This window comes from Scleropages formosus, chromosome 17, assembly GCF_900964775.1.
Source record: "Scleropages formosus chromosome 17, fSclFor1.1, whole genome shotgun sequence".
In the NCBI taxonomy this organism is placed as follows: Eukaryota; Metazoa; Chordata; class Actinopteri; order Osteoglossiformes; family Osteoglossidae; genus Scleropages; species Scleropages formosus.
The window spans coordinates 22,983,827-23,005,958 of NC_041822.1; the positions used below are offsets into that span (position 1 = coordinate 22,983,827).

At 48.0% G+C, this 22,132-nt stretch overlaps 1 protein-coding gene across 2 annotated transcripts in view; it reads left to right on the plus strand.

Moving 5' to 3' along the window:
• Nucleotides 1–22,132, plus strand: part of LOC108921867 (multiple epidermal growth factor-like domains protein 9) — a 105,223-nt gene that overhangs the window by 64,491 nt on the left and 18,600 nt on the right. For both annotated transcript variants that reach the window (XM_029259662.1, XM_029259663.1), the window contains exons 3-4: nt 3,400–3,539; nt 11,016–11,165. In XM_029259662.1, the coding sequence (XP_029115495.1) occupies nt 3,400–3,539; nt 11,016–11,165 (290 nt within the window). The remainder of the gene's footprint in view (nt 1–3,399; nt 3,540–11,015; nt 11,166–22,132) is intronic.

Genomic DNA, 22,132 nt, shown 5'->3' on the forward strand with positions numbered 1-22,132 from the left:
CTTGAAAAGACGGTTATTAAAGACAGATCCAATGAGTCAAGTGTTTCCAACCGTTGAGGTGTGGGTTTGACCTGCCCTGTCATATGAAAAGCACACAATTTAGGTTACCTGCTTTTCACATCAGAATTCTGCTCAATGTGACCTGATCTAAAGAGATTCAAGAGGCCCTCAGAAGAAGAGTTGTTGAAGATTATGAGACTGAAAAGGATTACAAAGGGATTCTAATGACTTGGGCTTCTATTAGTCCACAGTCAGGCATAAAGTTTACAAATGGGAAAAAAAAATCAGCATTGTTGCTACTCTCTCTTAAGAGTAGGCATCCTAAAAAATCAGTGCAAAGGCTCTACAGGCGTCGCTTGCACAACGTGATGTCTCTGTTCATGAGTCTACCATTAGAAAAAATACTGAACAAGGGTGATGTTCGTTGCAGATTAAAATGCAAGAAAGTACAGCTCTTCAAAAAACTTTGATATTAAACAGCACTACTAGAACAATGTTCCGTGGACAGATGAGACAAAAGTTGAACTTTTTGGTATATTTATGTATTGCTGTGTTTGGAGAAAACTAAATACTGCATGTTAACATCAAAACCTCATCCCAGCTGTGAAGCATGGCGGAGGGAGCGTAATGCTGTGGGGCTACTTTGCTGCCTCAGGGCCTGTGTGGCTTGCAGTTGTTGGAATTCCAATGAATTCAAAGACATCTGTCGGTGATATGAAAGTCAAAAGGAGTTGTGTCATGCAACATTGATTTGATCCAAAACACAGGGGTAAATCCGTAATGGGGTGGCTCAGACAAGAGAAAGTCTGCATTTTATAATGGCCAAGTTAGAATGCACACCTCCGCCCTACTGAAATGTCGTGGTGTGATCCGAAGCAAGCCGTTCAAGCAAGACAAAATTTTTCTCACAACTCTAAACACTCTGACACATTGATTTCCCTGTTTACGTATCAGAGATCTCCGCGGCCACGAAGAAAGGAAATGAAGGAAATTATATGAGTCGGAGCTAGACTTCATCTGAAACTCCATTCATCGGTTGTGTTACATTTATGACATGAATGAGTTTATTAAATACCTTTATCCTGAAATTATATGAAACTGTAATACTTGTTTATTCCACGTCCAAGCGTATGCTTGAGTTTGTTGTGTTTCAGTATATTAAGGTTTAACAATCCCAGATTCGCCATTGACAGTCTGATTGTCACAAACACTTCATCCGGTTGTCGATTCGCCCCGAACTGTTCTTGTGCCTGACAATTTTGTTTATTGCATCTGACGCTTGATGACCATTCCAAGTAATGCTGCCATTCTGGAAATTTCCCCTCCTTGCTTTGTTTATTTTCCTTCCACTGGTGTCCAATGCCTCACAGTCAGTATGAAACCACTCGCATGGTGTGCAGACGGTCCTCACCCTCTTGGCATTAACCTGCCGCTGGCTGATTGTGCCCCTCCCCCCATACACACACACACACACACACACACACACACACACACACACACACACACACTGTTCCACTTTCTCGCTGCTGGGCTTAGCAGCCTCTGCCCTGCCCATCCCTTGATGTTGGAAGCAGCCGTGCCCTCACCTCCCCCTCTCGCTTCCCTTTGTCTGTTACAAAACCATGTTTTCAGGTCACACCCGAGGTCCCCTGGTTATCGTGGAAATCACAACCTAAACTGCAACACAGTCATCATGCTTCTATTAGATCTTATTACCGTTTAATTCCTACTATTGTTAGTGTGACTTGTGTTCGGCATATTTGCTCTTCCGTTGATCGTGTTTTATTTGACGTATTCCCGCGAACCTCGGCCCACGGCAATTGCTGATTGCTTGGATTTTGTCTTATTGTAAGAACTTAATTGTGTTTGTGCTCATTTACATACAAATTAAATTACCCACAGTGGATACCTGAGGATGTATTCGATACCTGTCTCTTTAAAGGGTTGCACTCTATTTTTCCTGTGTTTCTGTCTCCATCGTGGTGTTAGGCGACACATGGATTTCCCCACACTCTGTAATTAAGACGCATTCTCTTTTTGTGTCGGTGCATGTGTGTGTGTGGATGCACACGTGTGTGAGACAAGGCATTCTGTAGATCCAGCCTGATTTCAGCAGAGCTTCCCCCGGGCTCATGGAACCTTCCGGGCAAAGAAAATTGCCATATACTCTTAATTCGATTCTCACCGCTGTCGCTGGGTCAGCCTTGACAGGGCATGCAGACGAGTGTCTTAGTCTTTTTTTACATCGTGAACAAACAGAACAAATATGATACGATATGTATCCCATTACACTGTATGATTCCTGGGATAGGCTCCATGCCACCATGACTCTTAACTGGATCAGCTATTATTGATAATGGATGGATAGATGGATGAGTTTGTTGAATGTGTGACTCGCACTAATTTTAGACGTTCCAGAAATTACCAGTAAAGTCAGATGGATGTACTGGTGACTGGCGTATGCAGTCCAGTTTGCTGTCTCAGGTTTGCTGCTCCTTTGTTGCTGACCAAGGGTGGAAAAAGGAAAAAAAAAATCACTGCAGCTTTGAGAAAAGGGAGCAGTGGGAGTAGTGGGACACTCGGGCTTTGAATGCAATGCAGACTTTTCTGGAAGGCTCCTTTTTTTTTACCCTTTCAAAAAGCCCTGGGTCTCTCAGTCAGCACCGACCTTTCGCTTTCATCCCGTTTAGATGCAATTGTCTCCCCCCCGGTGCCGGGGAGGGGTCTTCTGGTACTGTGTAGGCCTGTTTCATCGCTGAATGGAACCCAGAACAAAGAATCCTTCGAAAGCTGGTGCGTCTGCAGGGAGGGATCCCGTTACTTAACGCCGCGAGGCTCCTGCAGGGGGCTGGGGTCGAGGAGGAAGAGGAGGCTTCAATTATTCGTCTGCACGGACTCCGTTCCTGGACGGACGAACGGGCACGTGCCCAGCGTAGATGTGGATCTAATTCCACGCGACAAAGCGAGCAGATGTTACGTGTTCTGTCTGCGGCACAGAATTCACAGCAACACATGTTTCAGGGGAGATATTAGATGTGTTTACGAAATTAGAAAAGAGTTTGTTTGTAAAGCTTGAATCTGCATTACACGTGCATGCTGGAGGTGGATGGGGGGGGGGTTCTGTTCAGCTCTGGGGGTTTAAAGGCTTTTCCCCATGTATAAGCATTGTAACTGGGGTCAGAGGTGCAGTTTTGAGAGAGTGTGTGAACTACAGATGGAGGTGTCCAGGAAAAATTCTAGCAATCATGATAATCATAATTATGTGTGTCGAGAAGTAACCACAGTATTTGATACGTGTGGAAACCAGATGGTTTTCCCCTCGTTGGCCTTCGAAAGTTCTTTGTTTCCTCCAGTTGGATCCAAGAGCCTTGCCCTTGACGCTGCCGCGTTGTGTTTCAGCACCGGGACGTGCATGTGCAAGACGGGCGTGTACGGACCCAAGTGCGACGACTGCCACCCGGGGTACTTCCGCTTCAGCAGCACGGGATGCCAGCCCTGCCAGTGCCACAACCACTCCAGCTACTGCCACCCACAGTCTGGTGAGTGAACAACACCCCTCTACCCCTCTACCCAAAGCATGGTGACAATAGGCACTCCCACCACTGTTTCCTACTCAGCCCATATGGATGGATGGATGGATGGATGGATGGATGGATGGAAAACTTTATTAATGCTGAAATAATACAATTCTTGGGAACTCAAATGCTGTATTCTCTTCACAAGACTGAAAGACCGGGTCCTCAGCATATCAATCTCTCTAAACTGGTGGATTCCACAAGCCTGCATCTACTCACTACCTGGCAGTGTGAACGCGCCTCATGGATCCAGGAAACATTGAAGTGAAGTGAAGTTTCCACCGGACAATATCACAGATCCAGTCTCCGTTTGTCATTCGGTCGGTCTGTCTGGCACCAGCTTAGTATTCTGCACATTTTCAACAAATGGTCCCTTTGTCTAGCAGAAGGAGCCAGAAACTCAGTACTCAGTGCTGGACACTTTTTCCCCACGGAAGATCTCATCCAAGAAGACCGCAGACATGGAAGGAACGCGCAGTGCATTTCATCCTGTGATGTATTCATAGCGCACGTGGCCTTACCAAGAACCATGCTCAGGCTGCGGGAATGAAATTAAAAACACAACGCACTGGACCACTGTGGTAAAAAAGAGAGCTGCGCCTGTGTTTTGGCTCAGATCCCCCCCACAGCCCCTACCTGCTCCTTTGCCATGGTGGCATTGACACGTGGCTTTTTAGCTTCCTATTATTTCTCACCATGTGGCTCCCAGGCCGGTGACCGGTCTGCTAAGCAGTGCACGAGACAAAGTAACAACCCCACAATTCGCAACCACTTCAGGGGCCTAATTGTCTTTTATCAGCTGAATGGGATACCCTTGTCAGGCTCCTCCTGTTGGAAGCACTGTCCCCTGATGCCCCACCCTAGTGTATCCAGACGCAAGCCGGTAGATTGTCCGCGATGCTGTGTATGTAGGACACTCGGTTGACAGTGGTCTTATAGACAGTTATTTCAGCATCATTCGGGGGTCTTTTGCACCCTGCTGATCTCTGAAACACAGAGCCTGAAACCCCCCCATAGTCTGCACCCAACCAGTGGATACAGAAGTGAATCCTCATTATTCCATTGACCTGATCAGGGATATGGCATATGTATTAGTCAAGAATAAGGAGGATGTGATGCTTGATTGGTCGGGGATGTGACAGTTTGACTCTGGATTGGCGAGGGTTGCGAAGGATGTGAAGCTGGACTGGTCAGTGTTGTTAGACACGTGACACCCGATAGGGTCTCTTTGTGGAAAAGGTATCTTTTCCACTTAACTAGGGTTTGGAAAAGATGTGACCCTGGATTGGTCAGGTCTGGGAGGGAGCACTGGATTACCCAGGGTTGTAAAGGATGCTCAGTTTGTTGGATTCCCTAAACTGATGTTCTGTCCGGTCACATGGCACGATGGATAGATGTGACTGGATGACCAGTTTGATGAACTCCGTCTTGCTGAGTTGAGGCAGGACTCGGTTTCTCTTGCGCTGCTATGGAGTCACTTAATTCCTCATTTTTTATGCTTTAAAAACTGTAATTGTTCCTTTGGAAATCATATTGGAGAGCCTTGGCATTTAGATTGCTTTTCTGGTTGAAATATTTCCTCGAATTTAATGTCTCACCCTTGTCTTTTGTAATCATAATCCATGTCACCTGTGTCTGAGCCGCAGACTCTCTGGCCTGCATGCTTCACTTCTACTGGCACTCTATAATTTGTGCACCGATGGGCCGGGCCGCGAACCTCCGATGGATTAAAGTGTGTTTCAGGCCATTTAGTCAGAAATGGGAAAACAGTCTCTTCAGTGCAAAGGTTGCCTGGTTCAGCTCACTGGCTGCAGGGTTATAGATCGTCTCGGGATCGATGCACATCTCGTTTGGCTAATTTGGGTATGGACTGCTGTGTCAGGACGTTGCCACGACGATGTGTGATCCTGCTGCGTAGGATGGAACGCGTTGCGGTTCCTTGTGGTGTCACGCTGCAGCTCCCATCATGCTTTGCGCCGGGTATGGGTATCCATGCAAACTCTGGGGTGTGTTCTGCTGTGGTTCACGTCTGTTTCACTGCCGCATCCTCCAGTGTCCCATTGAATGGAGCAATGTACCATCAGAATTTCTATATTTATTATTCTCGGTGTCCCCTAGACTTAACTAGCAACAGTACAGATGGTCCCCGACTTAGGATGGGGTTACGGTCCAATAAACCCACCGTAAGTCGAAAATGCATTTAATACACCTAACCTATCGAACATAATTGCTTCATATCCTTTAAGATGGTTGAGATCGTCGATTGCGAAAGTTCACGTGCGGTGGCCATTACGGGCTTGCCGCCTTCTTGTTGGGCAATTATGTTGAGTTTCTCCTAAAAGTAATTGTCCTCCTCTTCTTCTGCTCACCAGTAGCAGGAGACACAGACGGGCATTTCGTAGACATGTGTGACGCCGGCGCGTCGGGGAGCGGGAGAGTGGACCCAGATGCGGGATCGTTCAGGCGGCTGTTTTTGGGGCGAAGCGAAGATCGTAATCGGGACCGGGTGAAGGGTCTGAACCGAGAGGAGAACATCATTCCAAGGGTGATCCAGAGACGTGGTCGGAAGGGTGAGCGATGATAGTGGCCGTGGGAGACGGGATACAAGGACAGGGAGACGGGCGAGGAAGAACAAGGAAAGGAAACGTTGTGAGCAGGACAGGCAAGGTACCAACTCAGCGGGACGGTTGTCTCAATGAGATTCCGCAACATGGGAGCGGTGAACTGGTACCCTTTATACCCAGCTGCATTGACTGTGACCAGGTGCTCGCGGTTGTGCTGAGGATGCGGGCGTGAAAATACGATGGATGCACAAAACGCAACGAATATACAGGGGATGTATCCGAAAAAATGCTGGCAATACAGAATACTCTCCATCATCAGTTGTATACACTAGCGACCGCATGGCAGACTGGGAGATGAGGATCACTGCTGCTGCCCAGCATCACGAGAGTGTATCGTACCACAAAACACTTGCCTGGGAAAAAAATCAAAATTCGAAATTCGAAGTACGGTTTCTGCTGAATGCGTATCGCTATCGCACCTTCGTAAAGTCGAAAAATCGGAAGTCGGACCATCGTAACTCGGGGACCGTCTGTAATTAGAATTCCACTTAGCTAGTTGTGGGGTAAATTGAAAGGAGAAACAGACCTTGAAAAGTACTCATATATTGGGGGGGGGGCACCTCATGCATTTTAATGAGAGCTTCGGCATAGAATTACTTTGATTATTCATACGTGGATAAAATTACTATTTTTTAATGTAATACTGAATTCAGAAAGTTTGCCTCTCAGTGTTTGTGCCACTAATAGAATGAGCACTGAGCTGGAGTTTCAGGTTGTTATTGGGGTAAAAATAAAAATAAAAATGTACAAATGAAACTAATTCTTAAAGTGACTTGTGTTTGAAATGGAAACGATTTCATTAGACGTGAAACAATTTGGACTTTTTCAGGGCTTAGATATTTTTTTGTGTAAAATATCTGCCAATAAAGTACCTTGATGGATAGAATATAAGATGAGAGACGTTATTTCTGGTCAAGCAGCCGGAACTGGTGGCCTTGCAGTTTTGTTTGGTGTGTGTGTGTGTGTGTGTGTGTGTGTTCTTATCTGCGTTTTTCAGGGTGGTGCAACAGAATACATCCAGCAAAATTAAAAAAAAAAAAAAAAAAAAAAAATTACATAACACACACATTTGACAGCTCTGCAAATGCTTTGTGGGAAATGATAGTGTCAGCTGTTCTTTGCTGGACAGAAGAATGAAGAGACACAGCAGCCTGCAGCAGCGGTGGCTTTCATTGTGCTGACTGCAGGCGCGTGGAAACCAAGTCATCATCATTAACCGTGTGACTGCGAGAGTGTGTGCGCGTGCGTGTGAGTGTGAGTGTGTGGATGTTGCACTGATAGCCTAGAAGAGTCTTGATTGCTTTTGGGATTGATGATGATGATGATGATGATGATGATGATGACGGCGATGGGCACCGTGTGCCATCATCATCATCAGCCGCTCCCCCCCAGGGGACAGATGGTACCCTTTCCTCCCACACTTCGCAGCACACCAGTGTGTGTTCCTCTCTCTCTCGGAGTGTGCGACACACACAGATTGCGGACAGCCTTTTCGCCACCTGTTTCGCTCATTAGTTCGGTTTGTTTATTTGTCTCGAGAACAGCCAGTTAATCGCGGATGCGTCACAGGCGACGAATATTGGTGGAGCTGTTTTAAAAAGCCGTAGGTGAACCTGCGGCGTTAGGCAGGACGGTTGGACCGGGCGAGGTGGGGCGTTTAATGACGTTGGGGGTTAGGGTTATATTTTCCAGACGCGCTAAAATGCGTCTGAGTTTTAACCTTTGACCTGTCGACTGAAGAGGGATCGAAGTACCTGTTGAGCACCTGGCCAACAGAGTCACAAGGTGGGACCGGGTGACCAGGTCTCCCCCTGAACCCCACCTTCCGTCATACCTTGATACAGCATCGTACGCAGACATCCAGCATAAACAAACAAACGATATATAAGGGCTTCATAAACGAGCATATCAGGAACGTCTGCAAACCTTTCGGGAGATGTTTGTCTCCGGGCTCTTGCCTCGAAGGCACGGATGGAAGGAGAGACGCCGTCACCTGTCACTGACTTGCTTCCCTTGCCGTGCGAAGTCGGTTCTCATCCTTTGTTCCTGCAGCGGCGCTGCTGTCACATGGAGCTCTTTCTCGTTCCTGGACGATGTCCCTGCCGTCCACATCTGGACACGGGTGGTCCAGGCCACATTCGGGATGTCTGCAGGACCCTTTCAAAGCCGGCGACTCCTGAGCTCCTTCCTTTACAGTGACGTTTGTTTAGGGATGCTTGTATCCATGGCGACGGGTGGGTTTGTGACGAGGGCAGTGAGTAACATTGTACTTTACCAGCCCGTTGCAGAGGACGTCCCGTACAGTCAGTCCTGGAGGACGTGACGGCATGGAGTGTCCATCCAGGTGTCTTGACCCCAGTGTGACCTCCACATCAGAGACATGTCCCCTTCACCGTCACCTCCGGCCGATTCCAACCCCCCCAAAGGCCTGATGATAGTTGAGGACAGCATCCTTTGGAAGCTGCTGCCCTCAGCACTTACACACATTTTACCTGCGACTGCGGAACATGAGCCCAAGTGACACCGGGGTAAATTTAGGGGGCGATACGCTGAGGTGTGTCTGTGCGATGAGTGCTTTTCGAATGGCTGAACGGCCCCGTCCCCATCTGGCGCCCGAGAGAGGGATGGAGAAAGGTGGGGCAGAAGTGGGCGGGGCTTAGACTGGAGAGTCCGAGCAGATGGGTGCCCTGCTCTGCGTGCCACTCCCGGGGCGGATTCCCGTTCGCTCTCCGCAAGGCTCTGCTTTTAACTGCAGAAGGGCTGCTGTCACGCTGCACTTGTACACCCGGAGACGTACTCACACCGACACACACTCTAACACACATATATGAGGTAGAGCCGTGAAAACATATTCTGAGGGTGGGCGCAAAACATGCAGTACGATTCACAAGATTTACCCACCCACGTGGAAAAGGGGTCTTTCTGAGCGCGCGCACACACACACACACACACACACACACAATGGGAGGAGGAGATGACTTCAGAACCCCTCAAATGAGAAGCCCCTACACACCCGAGAGATGATGGAGGGAGGTGTGTGTGGGATCCCGCCGTCTCGCACCCTTGCCCGAGCTCCCCGCTCCAGAGCCTCTGATTGCTTGTAATACGGACCCCAGGGAGCCCGGAGCGCCCGAGGCGCCGCAGCCGGCCGTGCTGATTGGTCACATGATGTATAAAAACGCTCTTTTAATATTTAACCAAACAGGTGCAGCACTTTTCATCTGTCAATTTACATATGAATCACATGTTTAAAGGGCGCTGTCATATTCCCTACCAGCTCAATGGGGTGAAAACAAATTTTTTTTTTTTTTTTTTTTTTTTTTTTAAATTTACGCTCTTGTACCCCGGTGACGGCTACCAGATGACATCGAGCTTAGCGAAACAAGCTCCGCGCTGCCGGAGATTCACGGGGTGTCGTGCGCTCGAGCTCCTCTTCCTCACGGCTGCCGCTTGGACAGGAAAACACAAAAAGCCCACAGCGAGGCCCCACCGCCCTCAAAGAGAGCGCTCATTATGCTCTTTGTTGAAGCCACCGTTAGATCGAAAGGGCAGCGCCGGGCGTGGGCGTGTTACGTAACCGCACGGGTTTGATCGCGCTCGCCGGCGACGTACCGGGAGGGGTCGCGTCCCACCCACCCGCCCTTTGGCCTCGCGTGGCCTGCTACTCAGACAGAGCTCACGCTCTGCAGCCCGCTGGGAAGGGCGGGAGGCCAAGGCCGAGGAATTTTTCCATTAACCCCGGCCTCGTCTCCGTTGAACCCGGTTCCACGCCTCTCCGCGACCCTATACTGTACTGGGCGCAACATCACACGTTGACTGAAGCCTCTGAACCTTCGAGCTCCGCAACCAGTACGATGTGTGAATTGGTTAAATCCCTCTTTTCTTTCTCATGGACAGACACACACACAAGTGTATTAATCTGAACAAAGCAGTACTTTGACATTAACAGCACACTGCTTGTATACTTTCAATAATTGTAGTCATAATAGTCCCTGTCATAATAAGATTATTGTTATTACGGTTCTTATGATTGATTGGTCATTCCAATGTGTCATATACTCAATTTTTTATAATTACATTGATATGATAGTAATCTTGTTATAGTAAAGTGTTTCAGCAAAACACAGCATAATATAACAAATACTCAAGTGAAGTGATTTCTAAGACGTGTTCCTCTTTGCTGAATTCTGGGAAATTCATGATGCCGTGGCCAGTCCTGCACAGATGAACTATAGTGTTTGTGTATTTAGCTGATGCTTTTTCCCCACAGCAACTTATTAATTTACTTGCAGTGATTTACGTAACTGAGTAATTTTTACTGTATCAATTCAGAGTAAGAGCCTTGATCAAGGGTTCAATCGCAGGAGCAGGGATTTGAACCTGGGTTCTTTGACACTAAGGCAGCAACTATAGCCACTGCACCACCAGCTGCTTATTATAGTTATAATAAATATATTGATAGAAAGGCAAGTATAACTTTTTATGCAGCTGGGTAATTTTACTAGAGCAATTTAGGGTAAGTACTTTGCTCAAGGCTACTACAGCTGAAGGTGGGATTCAAACCTGCAACTTCAGGGTCCAAAGGCAGTAGATGTAACCACTACATTACCAGCTGTCTCTGGTATGAATGAACATGTGATGCTGGGTATAAATGAATGAAGAGCAATATTTCGTCTGCGTTTCGTTCCTCTTTAACCGGTCCGATGCCACCGCGAGCGGGACCAACCCGCCGACCCCAGTCCCCTCCACGTCCACCTTTAACCAGCTCAGCCCAGTCCTTCCACCTTAAGTTTTTGTTCCCTCCCTTTTCTTTCAGGCATCTGCCTCAACTGCCAAGGCAACACGAAAGGACCCGGCTGTGAGGAATGCAAGTACAATTTCTACAGGAGGCCTGGCGCCGCCCCGACGGACGTGTGCGTCCCCTGTCCCTGCTCCACGGTCACCTCCACCGGCAGCTGCCACATCGGTGAGTCCCATTGTTCGCACCCGGGGACTCGTTAACGCACGGGGAGCAGCGACGGCTCTCCTTTTGGGATGTGGTGTGTTGTGCAACATGGGCTGCGGGAAGGGGGGGGGCACGACCGCGACGTCACCCCATCCCACCCCGCCCCACCCCGCCCATGGTGCAAGGTCAGCAGGAGCTGATGCTGTGCGCTTTACCCCTGTCCCGCATATAGACCAACTCCACCCTCCCCGTTATGGATGAAATTTGTTTGCTGCTTGAAAGCATGTGGACCCCCATGTACCTCACTTTTACCACGAAACGGTGATTGAATGAGAAATTGGTGTGTAATGGCCAGTTCCATATGTTTCTTTACAGGAAATCGTGTGTGTGGTAGAAACACATGATTGTACTCCACACATGATTTGTTATTATGCAATAAATAAATCATAACCATTATTTATAATTTATCTGACATTAAAATAAACGTGTAAAATGAATAAATGATTATGATTTACACAGCTGATTCTACTTACCTACTTGTTTTAACCAATGACACTTCATTCACCAGTGACTTATTCATTTTACACTTTATTTTAATATTTTGTACAAAAATAATGACCATCCCTATAGGGTTTATACACTTTCAAGCAGTGATTTATAATGTATACATGACACGCCTCCACCCCCACATGCTCCAGTACCCCAGTTCAGTATTTGTTTATAACTAATACTACCGTTAGTATTGATAATAGTACTATTGTTAATATTTTTTGTCCCTCCCAAATACCGGACAAGTTGCTTTGCTGCTGATATGATTTGCGTCGGTTTGTACACCTGTTCCGTCGTGCGTGTGTCTGACGGTCTGTTTGCTGTTGTGGATCGGTGTGTCTAAGCAGGATCTTACTTTAAGCAGCAGTCCCCACGGAAATCATGTCTTCTCATTATTGTTTGCTGAGCGGACACTTAATAATTTTAATCATGGTTACATAACCGGACTAATTTAGCTTTTCCAATTCATTCAAGGCCCCAGTAGCAGGACCCCTTAAAGGGCTTGAACCAGAAACCTACAGGCTACAATATCTGTGTTTAACAATCACAAAGCCACTTTCCAGCCCTTGTTTTACCCTGTTTTCAACCCCCGCCGCAATGTCTAACATCTCTGTACCGCTGTACTGGTCCAGCACTGTTACCCCGTGTACCGTGTCAGCGCTGATGGTACGCTAATGGTTTGTTGTTGCTGGACTACTGTGGTTTATCTGAGTTGGCAGCTTTTGTGTAAAGTGTCATCCAGCTGCTGCTGGACTCTGGTGCTCTGAGGGAAGGCAGTCAAGCAGAGAATTGAACTGTTTTATTCATTCATCTAACGCTCTTTTTCAGCAGCGGATGAGAGCATCAGCCCCATCATCACTTGATCTGCATATTATTATTATTATTATTATTATTATTCTTATCATTTCTTATTTTTTATTACTATCATTAATAATAATGATAATAATAATAACAACAATAATAAAAAATAAGAAGAATAAATAATTGCTTTTAATTATTTTATAATAATAATAAGAAGAAGAAGAAGAAGAAAAATAATATAACATTATTCTCCCATGTGACCTGCAATATTAGGTTTGCACATTAGGCTGCTTTCAATGATTTATCCATTTTAGTACAGCTAAGCTTTGCTGTACCCGCTGGCCCCCAAATAATACCATGTTCTTCATTGTCCAACTTTGCCTTAAAAGCTGACATGGTCGTACAGGGCTGTTGGGATGGGCTGCCTGTCAGTTGCTCACAGGAGCACTGTATTTCCAGCACTGGGGGCGGGGCTTAATGTATGAGTTTTTTGGAATGGGTGGGGCTTGACTGAGGATGGCGTTTATCTTTATTCGTTACATATGCTCATGAGCATCCGTGCAGGAAACTGTACTGTTCGTATTTTATTTCTGTATTGCATTTTCTTTCAATTTTTTCATTATTTTTACCCAGTGATTTTGATGTTATCTTGAGGGAGAGGCTTGGTGGAGGAGATGCTTAGTGGGGTGGGGTTTGGGGAGGAAAAATTTACTGGGGCAGGTCTTGGGGAGCAATTGCTTAGTGGGGCGGGGTTTGGGGAGGAATTGGTTTGGTTAGGGTTAGGGTTAGGGTGAGATGTCTACAAAAACTGTCCACATTTCCTGTTGAATATGCCGGCCGACACGTGTCCACGACTCGACGGAAGGGCCTGTAAACATGTCGTCCCGTGTCGTGGTCCTTATTTTACAGCACAGTTTTCTTTGGTACTTTCTGAAGACCCAGTAAGCATTGCAGAATAAATCAAACCACCTCCTGTAGTCTGCGGGCTGTTTACTTACTAGTATTTGGGGAAAATTTCATGTAAAAGCTCTCATGATGGGTGTGTCAGGATGAGAGGCTCCTTCTCTCGTTCTCTTTCGCAGTTGCCCCCAGTGGCTGCAGACACTTTATACGGCTCTGATGCCGCCATGCTGGGGCATTTCCGCTCCTTTCCATCCGCCCCGTATCGTGGCGCCGGCTCTGTTCTGATGTCAGGCCCGGAGCATGAGAGGAGAGGAGGAGAGCAGCGGAATCCCGTGGAGCCAGAGCAATAGCAGGCGGAGAAACAAACGGGCCGTGCTGCAGCCGACTCCCATCAAGAGCCCATTATGCCAAACATCCAAGATGATTTTTTAATGCACTGTTATTTTAACCTGGAAATAAATCTGTTTGGTGTGGGCTGGTAGGGGGGGAGCTGGGGATGGGTGGGGGCAGTGTGTGCGGCAGGGGTGATTAGAGCAAAAATACTGAGAGCAGCAGAGAGGGGGGAACAACAGGGACAGGTTTCCCTGGCAACGCCGGAAGGGAAGAACCCCACAGTGTAGAATTGCTTAGCGACGGTCGCAAGGTACCATCAGTCCTTGTTAGTGACTGTGTGGGATGGGGGGAGTTCTAATAAACAAACAAATCAAGTGAAGATTTGTGAACCCAGAGCCCAGGGGAGCCAGTGGGTGAGCTGGGGTAGTGATCTGAACAAAATCAAACTGAGTGTGTAAGGAACCACCTTGACTGAGCAGGGTATCACATGCCAAAGGTACAAAACCACACTGGACCAGTACGGTACGATACACTTTCCACCAGCAGAGTACCGCATTGGATCAGTAGGGTATCACACCCCAAGGGTTCAGAACCCTATTCGACCAAGTAGGGTATCCCTTTTCAAGGGTACAGAACCACACTATACCAGTTCAGTATCACACAGTAAGAGTGTAGAAGGACACTGGACCAGTAGGGTATCAGATGCCAAAGGTTCAGAACACCATTTGAACAAGCAGAGTATCACTTATCAAGGGTACAGAATCGCTCTATCACAAACTAAGGGTATAGAAGCACTCTAGACCAGTAGGGTATCAGGTGCAAAGGGTTCAGAACTACAATGGACTAAGCAGGGTATCACACACCAAGGGTACAGAACAACACTTGGCTTTTCTGTAAGTGCCCAGCTTAGTCGCAGCCTCTCCTCCCCCCGTAGATGGGAGTAATGATGGGTTTAATTGCCTCACACCGCAGTGGATACACACATTAAAACAAACACCGAAATTAATGAACACACACATGCATCTACTTCTTCTGCATAACGGAGGATCTAATGCGGAATCCGATGGCTGGGGGCGGGGGAGGGGTGTGGAATATTCTGGATGCCCAGTCAGGCACACAGATTGCGTGAGCCCATGCTGGCCCGCCGCTCTCCGACATCTGGTCTCTGTCACCGACTGGGAGGAGAAGGACACTTTTCGGTCGGTTCAAGCAAGTGGAAATCTGTGTCTGAACCTCCCACCCCTTTGCTCACATGAGTAGGGGAGCAGAGCTGGGCCACCTTGGAAATCTTGGTTTCAGGTGGGGTCCTTCTTTCTCGCCACGTCGCCTGGTGGGTGTTGTGCGTTTTTACGCCGGGCTGCCGCCGACCACACTTCCCACTCCTGTGGCTCCATCTGTTCATTTACTTCCCATATTCAGAGTCACGCAGCAGCGCCGCTGGACCTGGTGACCTTAGCACAAGCAATCTGGACAGCAGCATAAAATTATTTCATTACGGTAACTAATGTACGGGCTCCTTTCATGTTTGCGCAGGAAAGGATTAAAATATGACCCAGACTCAGAGGATACGTGTGGTAAATTGTCGCTGGGTCTGTAAAGACTGCCAAGTCAAATTGCCATTCATCAAGTGTGGCACCAGATAATTAAGCCATAATAGATTAAATAGATGGTGGAGTATATAGATTAATAGAGACTGTTGTTCCTGAACACAGGTCCTGGAAATGGACGTCTAATGGAAAGTGACAGGAAAATATTAAAAAAAAAAAAAAAAAAAAAAAAGGTGGCAGTTCAGATTATTGCATTTTTTTAGCCTTTATCCATTTGTTACTTAAGTAAATTAGGCTAAATATAGGGTGCTCAGTGGTACAACAGCAAGTTCTGTACTGGTACTTGAGCTGGTTACAGTTCAGTGTTTTACCACAGTGCCAGAATGAAAAACAACAGATGTTGGATCTAATCAAGGCAGAACTCTTACTGGAAGCACAAATTATGAGACAGGTTACCATTCTTTGGACACTTCAGGAGAAGACTGGATTCCCTTGGATGGATGGTGGTGACTGGGAGAGGAAGAATATGAAGAGAACAACCAATAACCAGATGGATGGACTCAGCCACAGTGACAGTGGCCACTTTTGTTGGGTACACCTGGCCATTTACACTCACAGCTCACCCACTGCATGGTTGTGACTCATACATATAGCAAATCATACGGACAAGGTCAAGGGGTCTCATTATTGCTCAAATTAACGTTGAAATGGATAAGATCTCGATGTGACGTGATCATTGGTGCCAGTTACACTGGCTTCGGCATCTTGGAAACCTCCTCAGCCTCGTCAGGTTTTTGCACATTACAGTTCCACAAACATCACATTGTCTTAAATGTGCGTCAGTGGCATTCAACCTTCCTCACCTCTCATACCAACGTTGCATCTTTGGGATAAGTTGGAATCCAATATTAGCAGAATGAATGTGCCTCGAAAAAATCTGCAGAAGCTGTATGAAGCTGTCGGGCCACCATACATCAAGTACCCCGTGGAATGTGTCCAGCATCTTGTTGTGGAATTCCATCTTTTCTGGAAGGGAATAACAGTCCTTCCAGCTAGGTGTACGTAATAACGAGGCCGTGAGTGTATGTGGTCATCAAGAGTCAACACTGACTCAACTGCACTCAGCAATAACCACCATAGGACCTGCTGCCCTACAAAGAAACTGCGTGTCAGAATGATGAATGGACTCGTTTCCTTTCACATTGTCACACTTCGGAAACTCAGTTTGCTTCATTGTTCTGTAGAATGTAAGTTTACGTTTGTATATCCATGGGAGACGAATTAAAACAATAACTTAAACCTTCAACTGTTGATAGTTCACATTGATGCTAAAATCAGATATGTGAACATCAAGTTGCGTCTTTGGCTCATCGGTGACTGTATTTACTTTAATGGCCTGTAAAACAGGTACTGAACCTCAGGCCCTCTCCTCGGCCCTTCAGGACTCCACAGACTGCTTGGACCCCATCATCAGGCTCTCAGTCAAGGTTCATAAGCTGGGCAGATTGCATAAGGAGGGTGCACGGACTGGTTGAACCCATCCTCTTCAACTCAGATCGGATGCACTGCGAGGACAGTGGTTTCGGGCTGCAAGCCTGGTCTTCTTTGTATCGATGGTCCCCAACTGCCGTGACATGTTTACTCAGCAAACAGAAAAGTGTTGACTTGCAGAAACCTTCCACGATCCCCAGAAAGTGCTCGGTTGTCTCTTCTGTGAGCGAGGAGGCAGTTTGGTCAAATTAACAAGGGCATCAAAACTCTTCATGAATTGTGTAGTAGTAGGTAGGTGGTGTTTTGGTTGGACCTACAGTCTGGCACTCCAAGGACAAAACATGGTAATACGCATGGAAGAGGTTTGTTGAGATGACCTTGTCGTTTCCAGGGAGTGGTGCAGTGGTTAGACCAAACACCTTCCACTTGAGGGGCCCAGGTTTGAATCCTGCTTCCACTCTAGTACCCTTGATCAGGGTACTTACCTGGATTTGATACAGTAAAAATTACCCAGCTGTATATTTGTTAAATCATTGAAAATTGCTTTGGAGAAAAGAATCAGCTATGTTTGTGTATGTCTGGTCGAGCTGGGGGGCCGAGGACTACGGTTCGCTTTTTAAATTCAAATCCAGGCACAAGCAACTCGGCTCGTTTCATCCAAATGGCATTTCTCTGCACTCGGCCAGCAGTCAAGCTGGAATTCACAGAAGTGGTTCTTCATGATGTCGGTTTGGGGGGGGCTGGGAGGTGTTGGCTGCCTCCTTGATGTCACCGACCAAAGTAAATATCAGCAGTCCTTCCATTTCAGCAGGTTTACCCACCGAGGCATTCCACAATTCACACCTTTTTCTTACTCATGCTTCTGATTTGTCACACGCCCGCCGCTGCACCGTTTGGTCGGAAGAAGACCCCCGACTTGAAAACGTACTTCCGAGCAGATTTGTTCACGCAAACTCAATTTCTCTCAGCCTCCTGCTGTACTTTGAACAGGCCTAATTGGCAAGACCAAGCTAAGGGGTTTTTTGGGGATTTGATAGAGAGATGGGAGCTGCGTAAAGGACACGGTGCAGCCCTGAGCTCATTGTCATCCACCCCACCGTGGCACTTGTCACAGCGGGGGGACCTCCACACCACACAAAAATGACAGAATGCCTCTTTCTGTTTCCTCTCCACTCAAGCACAGCAGTGTGCGGGTCTGCCGACGAACGCCAGAAAGAGCGTTTGTCTCTGTGGCTTTTCTCTCCGCAAAATCCGTCTGGCTGCAATGTTAAGTGGCCATTAACTGCCTTTCATGGCTGTGTAAAGTCTCAATTTCAGGCAGTTCAAGTAAGCAGCCTCCAGCTGCTTAAGAGAGGAATCAGAATGAGTTTATCGCCCAAAATCCGACTGCGCTGGCATGTTGGACATCTATATCGTTCTCTCGAGACTCCATACAGTAACAACACAATTCAATGCAATTTATTTTTATATAGCACTACATCCCAAAGACAGACTCAGAGCGTATTCACAAGGACAATATATGAAAGTAATAAGTAAAACTGAAATAATAGACACAAAAACAATAAATACAAGATGTAATTCAGGTGCAAGCGCAGGGATAGTTGTCCGAAGTGTCGTGGTCCGAAAAGCGAGGGTCGTGATCCGAAGAGTTGGGGTTCGCAGGCGAAGATCGCGGTCCGAGGAGTCGTGGTCATGGTCAGAAGAGCTGAGTTTGTTATCCGAAGGGCAATTGACAACAGTATGATGCGAAACTGTAGAAAATAAACCTTGGGGTGGGGCATGGTCATTCAGCACACAAATCGGAGTGATCACCCACCCATTAACCTGGGCATCGCTCTATTTACAACCTTTTCAGTGTGTTCAAGATCTGCTTCTTGTTCATCTACAGAGAGGTTTCAAGTTGTCCGTGAAGACTCTAAAAGTAACCCGCATTGCATTTCAGGTTCTGGAACATTTTGGCATTCATATTAGTCAGTCCTCCAGTGCAGTACGTACCTACCAGCAACATAATAACTAATTGAGGCTTATTATAGCAGTAACTAACAAACAAGTGCCAACAACTGCACAATGTTAATGCTAAATGGAGAAATAGGTCTTAAAGCTGGATTTAAAGGACGAGACTAAAGAGCCATCCATTATACTAGTTGAATTATTCCAGAGTTTTGGTGTTCTGTAAATAAGGAATGACCTCCCACATTGCTCATTTTGGGAACTGTTAAATGTCTAACATCTAGAGAGCTCAGAGAATGCTCCGGAAAGTATGGATTAATAATCTCGAATCACTCAAACTTCTTTGCTGAGCATCCCAAAAAAGGCGAGTAAATGCAGCTCTTATGGTGTAGCCCAGCGGGCGCTTTTGACAAGGAAAGTCTTTCGGCTTCTCTTGCCACGTGGAGCGAATTATGGCGTGATGATATGTGGCATCATAAATGCCTTCTTCCGTGTTTCAAATTCTGCAGTTAGTCACTTGGCTATTCCGCGCATCACTCACTATGGATTCGCGTTCGCTTGATAAGATCCTAATCGCCCTCCCTTTGCGTTGTCTCTTCAATGACCTAAACCGTTTAGCAGTCAAGTGCAGATGCACAGTACCTGGCTGCAGTGTATGAATGAGAGATTAGGAAGTACGGAGTAGGTGGTCATGCATACTTGATCATTTTCACACAGTTTATCTTTCTCGGGGGCAACGCTGTTTATTCAGCCCATGATTCATAAACATCCTAAGTGTGTTTCATGATACCGGAGAGACGGTGTGTGTCTTTGGAACCGATAACTAGCCTGATTCCCAGCAGAATCGGGACGATTCCGAACGGTAACGCAGCAGCTCTGGAAAGTTACTTCTGAATCCACACCAACGTCCCTGTCTTAGAGGTTTCCCGAGAAGCAAGACCGTTGTCCTAAGACCGTAGCACTTTCTGGCCTGCTGATCCTTAAGACCTGCTTATTAAAGTAGTGTTGGTGGCTGCACGGCTGGACCCCCCCCCCGACACTGATGCCAACGTGCCCACGGCAGACCGCTCCACAACTTGTAAATATTCCAGTCGTCACCCCTTCCTGGCCCGAGCTCAGGCCTGTTTCCCTGCAGAGCTGCTCTGCACACCGCAGATAAGGGCTTTTCTCTTGCTGCTGATGCTTGTAAAGGAACTGCTGAGGTGCTGCGTTTTTTGATCCTCCACGTGTGAAGTCGTTTTGTGAGTACATTTGCAGCACGTGCCCGGCGAATGCCGTGAATCTGCCGAGTATCTGCAATTTCAGAAACCCGAATAAGACGTCGGATGAGTGTGCGGAAGACTCAGCGTCGCCCCCTGTTGGCGAGGCGCTGGCGAAGCGCCGTCTGGAGTGAATTTTCGCGGTTTGGCTGGCCAGGAGCCGGTGAGACTGCTGGATATTCGTACGCCGTCCAAACGTTTCTCTGGATTGTGCCGAACCGTGCCAGTCTGGCGTTCTGCCTACCGCTGTGCATTTCGGCCAGTCCGCTTGACAGGAACCTCCTCGTTGTTCAGACAGGCACGAAACACGCAGCCCGTGTGCAGCGCGGCCCGAAGGCGTTGTTTCTTTTTCGCCGGTTTAGGGAAGCGGTGTTACCTATCTGCAGGGTAGCTCCAATGCTACCGAGCACTGGAAACGGGAGCTGTTCCATCAGCATCTGATTACCTCCCTAGGGATGCAATTTAAACCCCATAGTGAGCGCAAGCATGACTCTGCAGTGCCCCCAGTTGGTCGCATCCCCAAAATACACCCGTTTCAGGGTGTCTCTTTGAGGCGTGGCAGGATGGCCAGATTCCCTCCTGTCTGTGAACTGCCTGCGTTGGCCTGGAGCTTCAAACTGAGCTGCAATGAGTCCACCACAGGCCACAGCGCCCCCATTTGGTAGTTAGTGGCGCCACATGGAGAGCGTGCTTCCAACAGTCCCACAGAGCCTCCCATTAAATAGTCATGAGGCACCCAAGCGTACCCTGCCGTTGGCGTCCTTTCCAAGTCGTCCAGCATCTCCAGCACTAGGGTGAATCCATGCTGAGTTCTCTATGGCCTTGAAGCCTTTGGTTTGATGCCCAAATTGGATTCCGGGTCTCTGTCGTCAGTCAGGGTTCGTAATTCTGAAGGAATATCAGAGTTGTCTGCCTTAAGATCGTATTGTAAATCAAGGAGGCTGCGAGAAACTAATGTAAATACAGTTGTTGCCGCTTTGTTAATGTCAGAGCGAGGCCTGCGGAGCGGAGACGGCGCTTTAGATCTCGACATCCATTCATCGCAGGGGGAGAAAGGGGTTCTGCGTTAACGCAGCTCTCTCAGATGTAAATTTAATGTCATTCCGGTTTGATGCCTCCGGCGCTGGCCTTGGGCTCGTGGCAGCGGATCCGCAGCGGATCACGTCCGAACTCAAGGCTCTTGGGGTGATGCGGTGCTGCGGGCTGGTTGGAGTGCTCCTGCGCCGCCGACCGCCAGTCGCCGTCTCAGCACACACTTTTGCAAAACACTGGCGTTAGAATGAAGATATGAAGCGTGCGTGTGTGTGCGTGCGTGCGCATGTGTGTGCGTGCGCGCACAGTAGGCTTTGATACTGCTTTCTTCAAGGCTTGTAAGACTCGGGCTCCCTGGTGGAAACTGCCCCTCCCCCCACCGCCTCACTGATTTACACAGGCAGACCGCGGTAATGAACCCACTGCCTGTTCAATTTAACGCCGGGAACCCCCGTGGGAGACGGAGGGGGAGTCGCCTTCCTCCGCTGCGCGGCGTAGCGAATGGCTCGGCGACATCCGTCTCTGCGTCGGAAGCCCTGCCGGGACCCGGGACCCGGGACCCGGGGCCGGTGCGAGGATGGCCCTACGCCTGCAGCTCACCTGATGCCCACGCATTCTCATCAACCTTCCTCTCCCACCCTCCCATCATGCACCTGTTCCCAGACCCGTTTCTTTAAACGTGTGCGAGCTTCTAAAGTCCCCGCAGATCCCTGCGTCTGCGCTGCACCGTCCGGCGAGTTTAGTGCGGACTCGCCGGCTCCGGTGCCGCGCTCTTCGTTTTCCATCCTTGGCTACCGTATGCATAATGCACCGTGAACGGGGCCGTTTGCCGGCACCATGAATAATGAATCACGAGAGAAACGAATCCTCGCGCAACCTGATACGGGATCGCCGCTTGGCCCGGCGCTCGCGCGCACGCTGCGAGAAGACCTCTGACCTCGGCGTTGTGCCGTGGCTTCCCGCTCTTTTTTTACCTACCGGATGCGTCCTATGAGTTTATTCTACTCTGAGTGTGTGTGTGTGTGAGACTGCAGAATGGATTATGTTCCCGTTGTGTGTTTCTTGGGCGTTTTTGTGTGTTGAGGTGCGTATGAGTGCGCGCTCGCCGAGGTCAGGAAGGGCC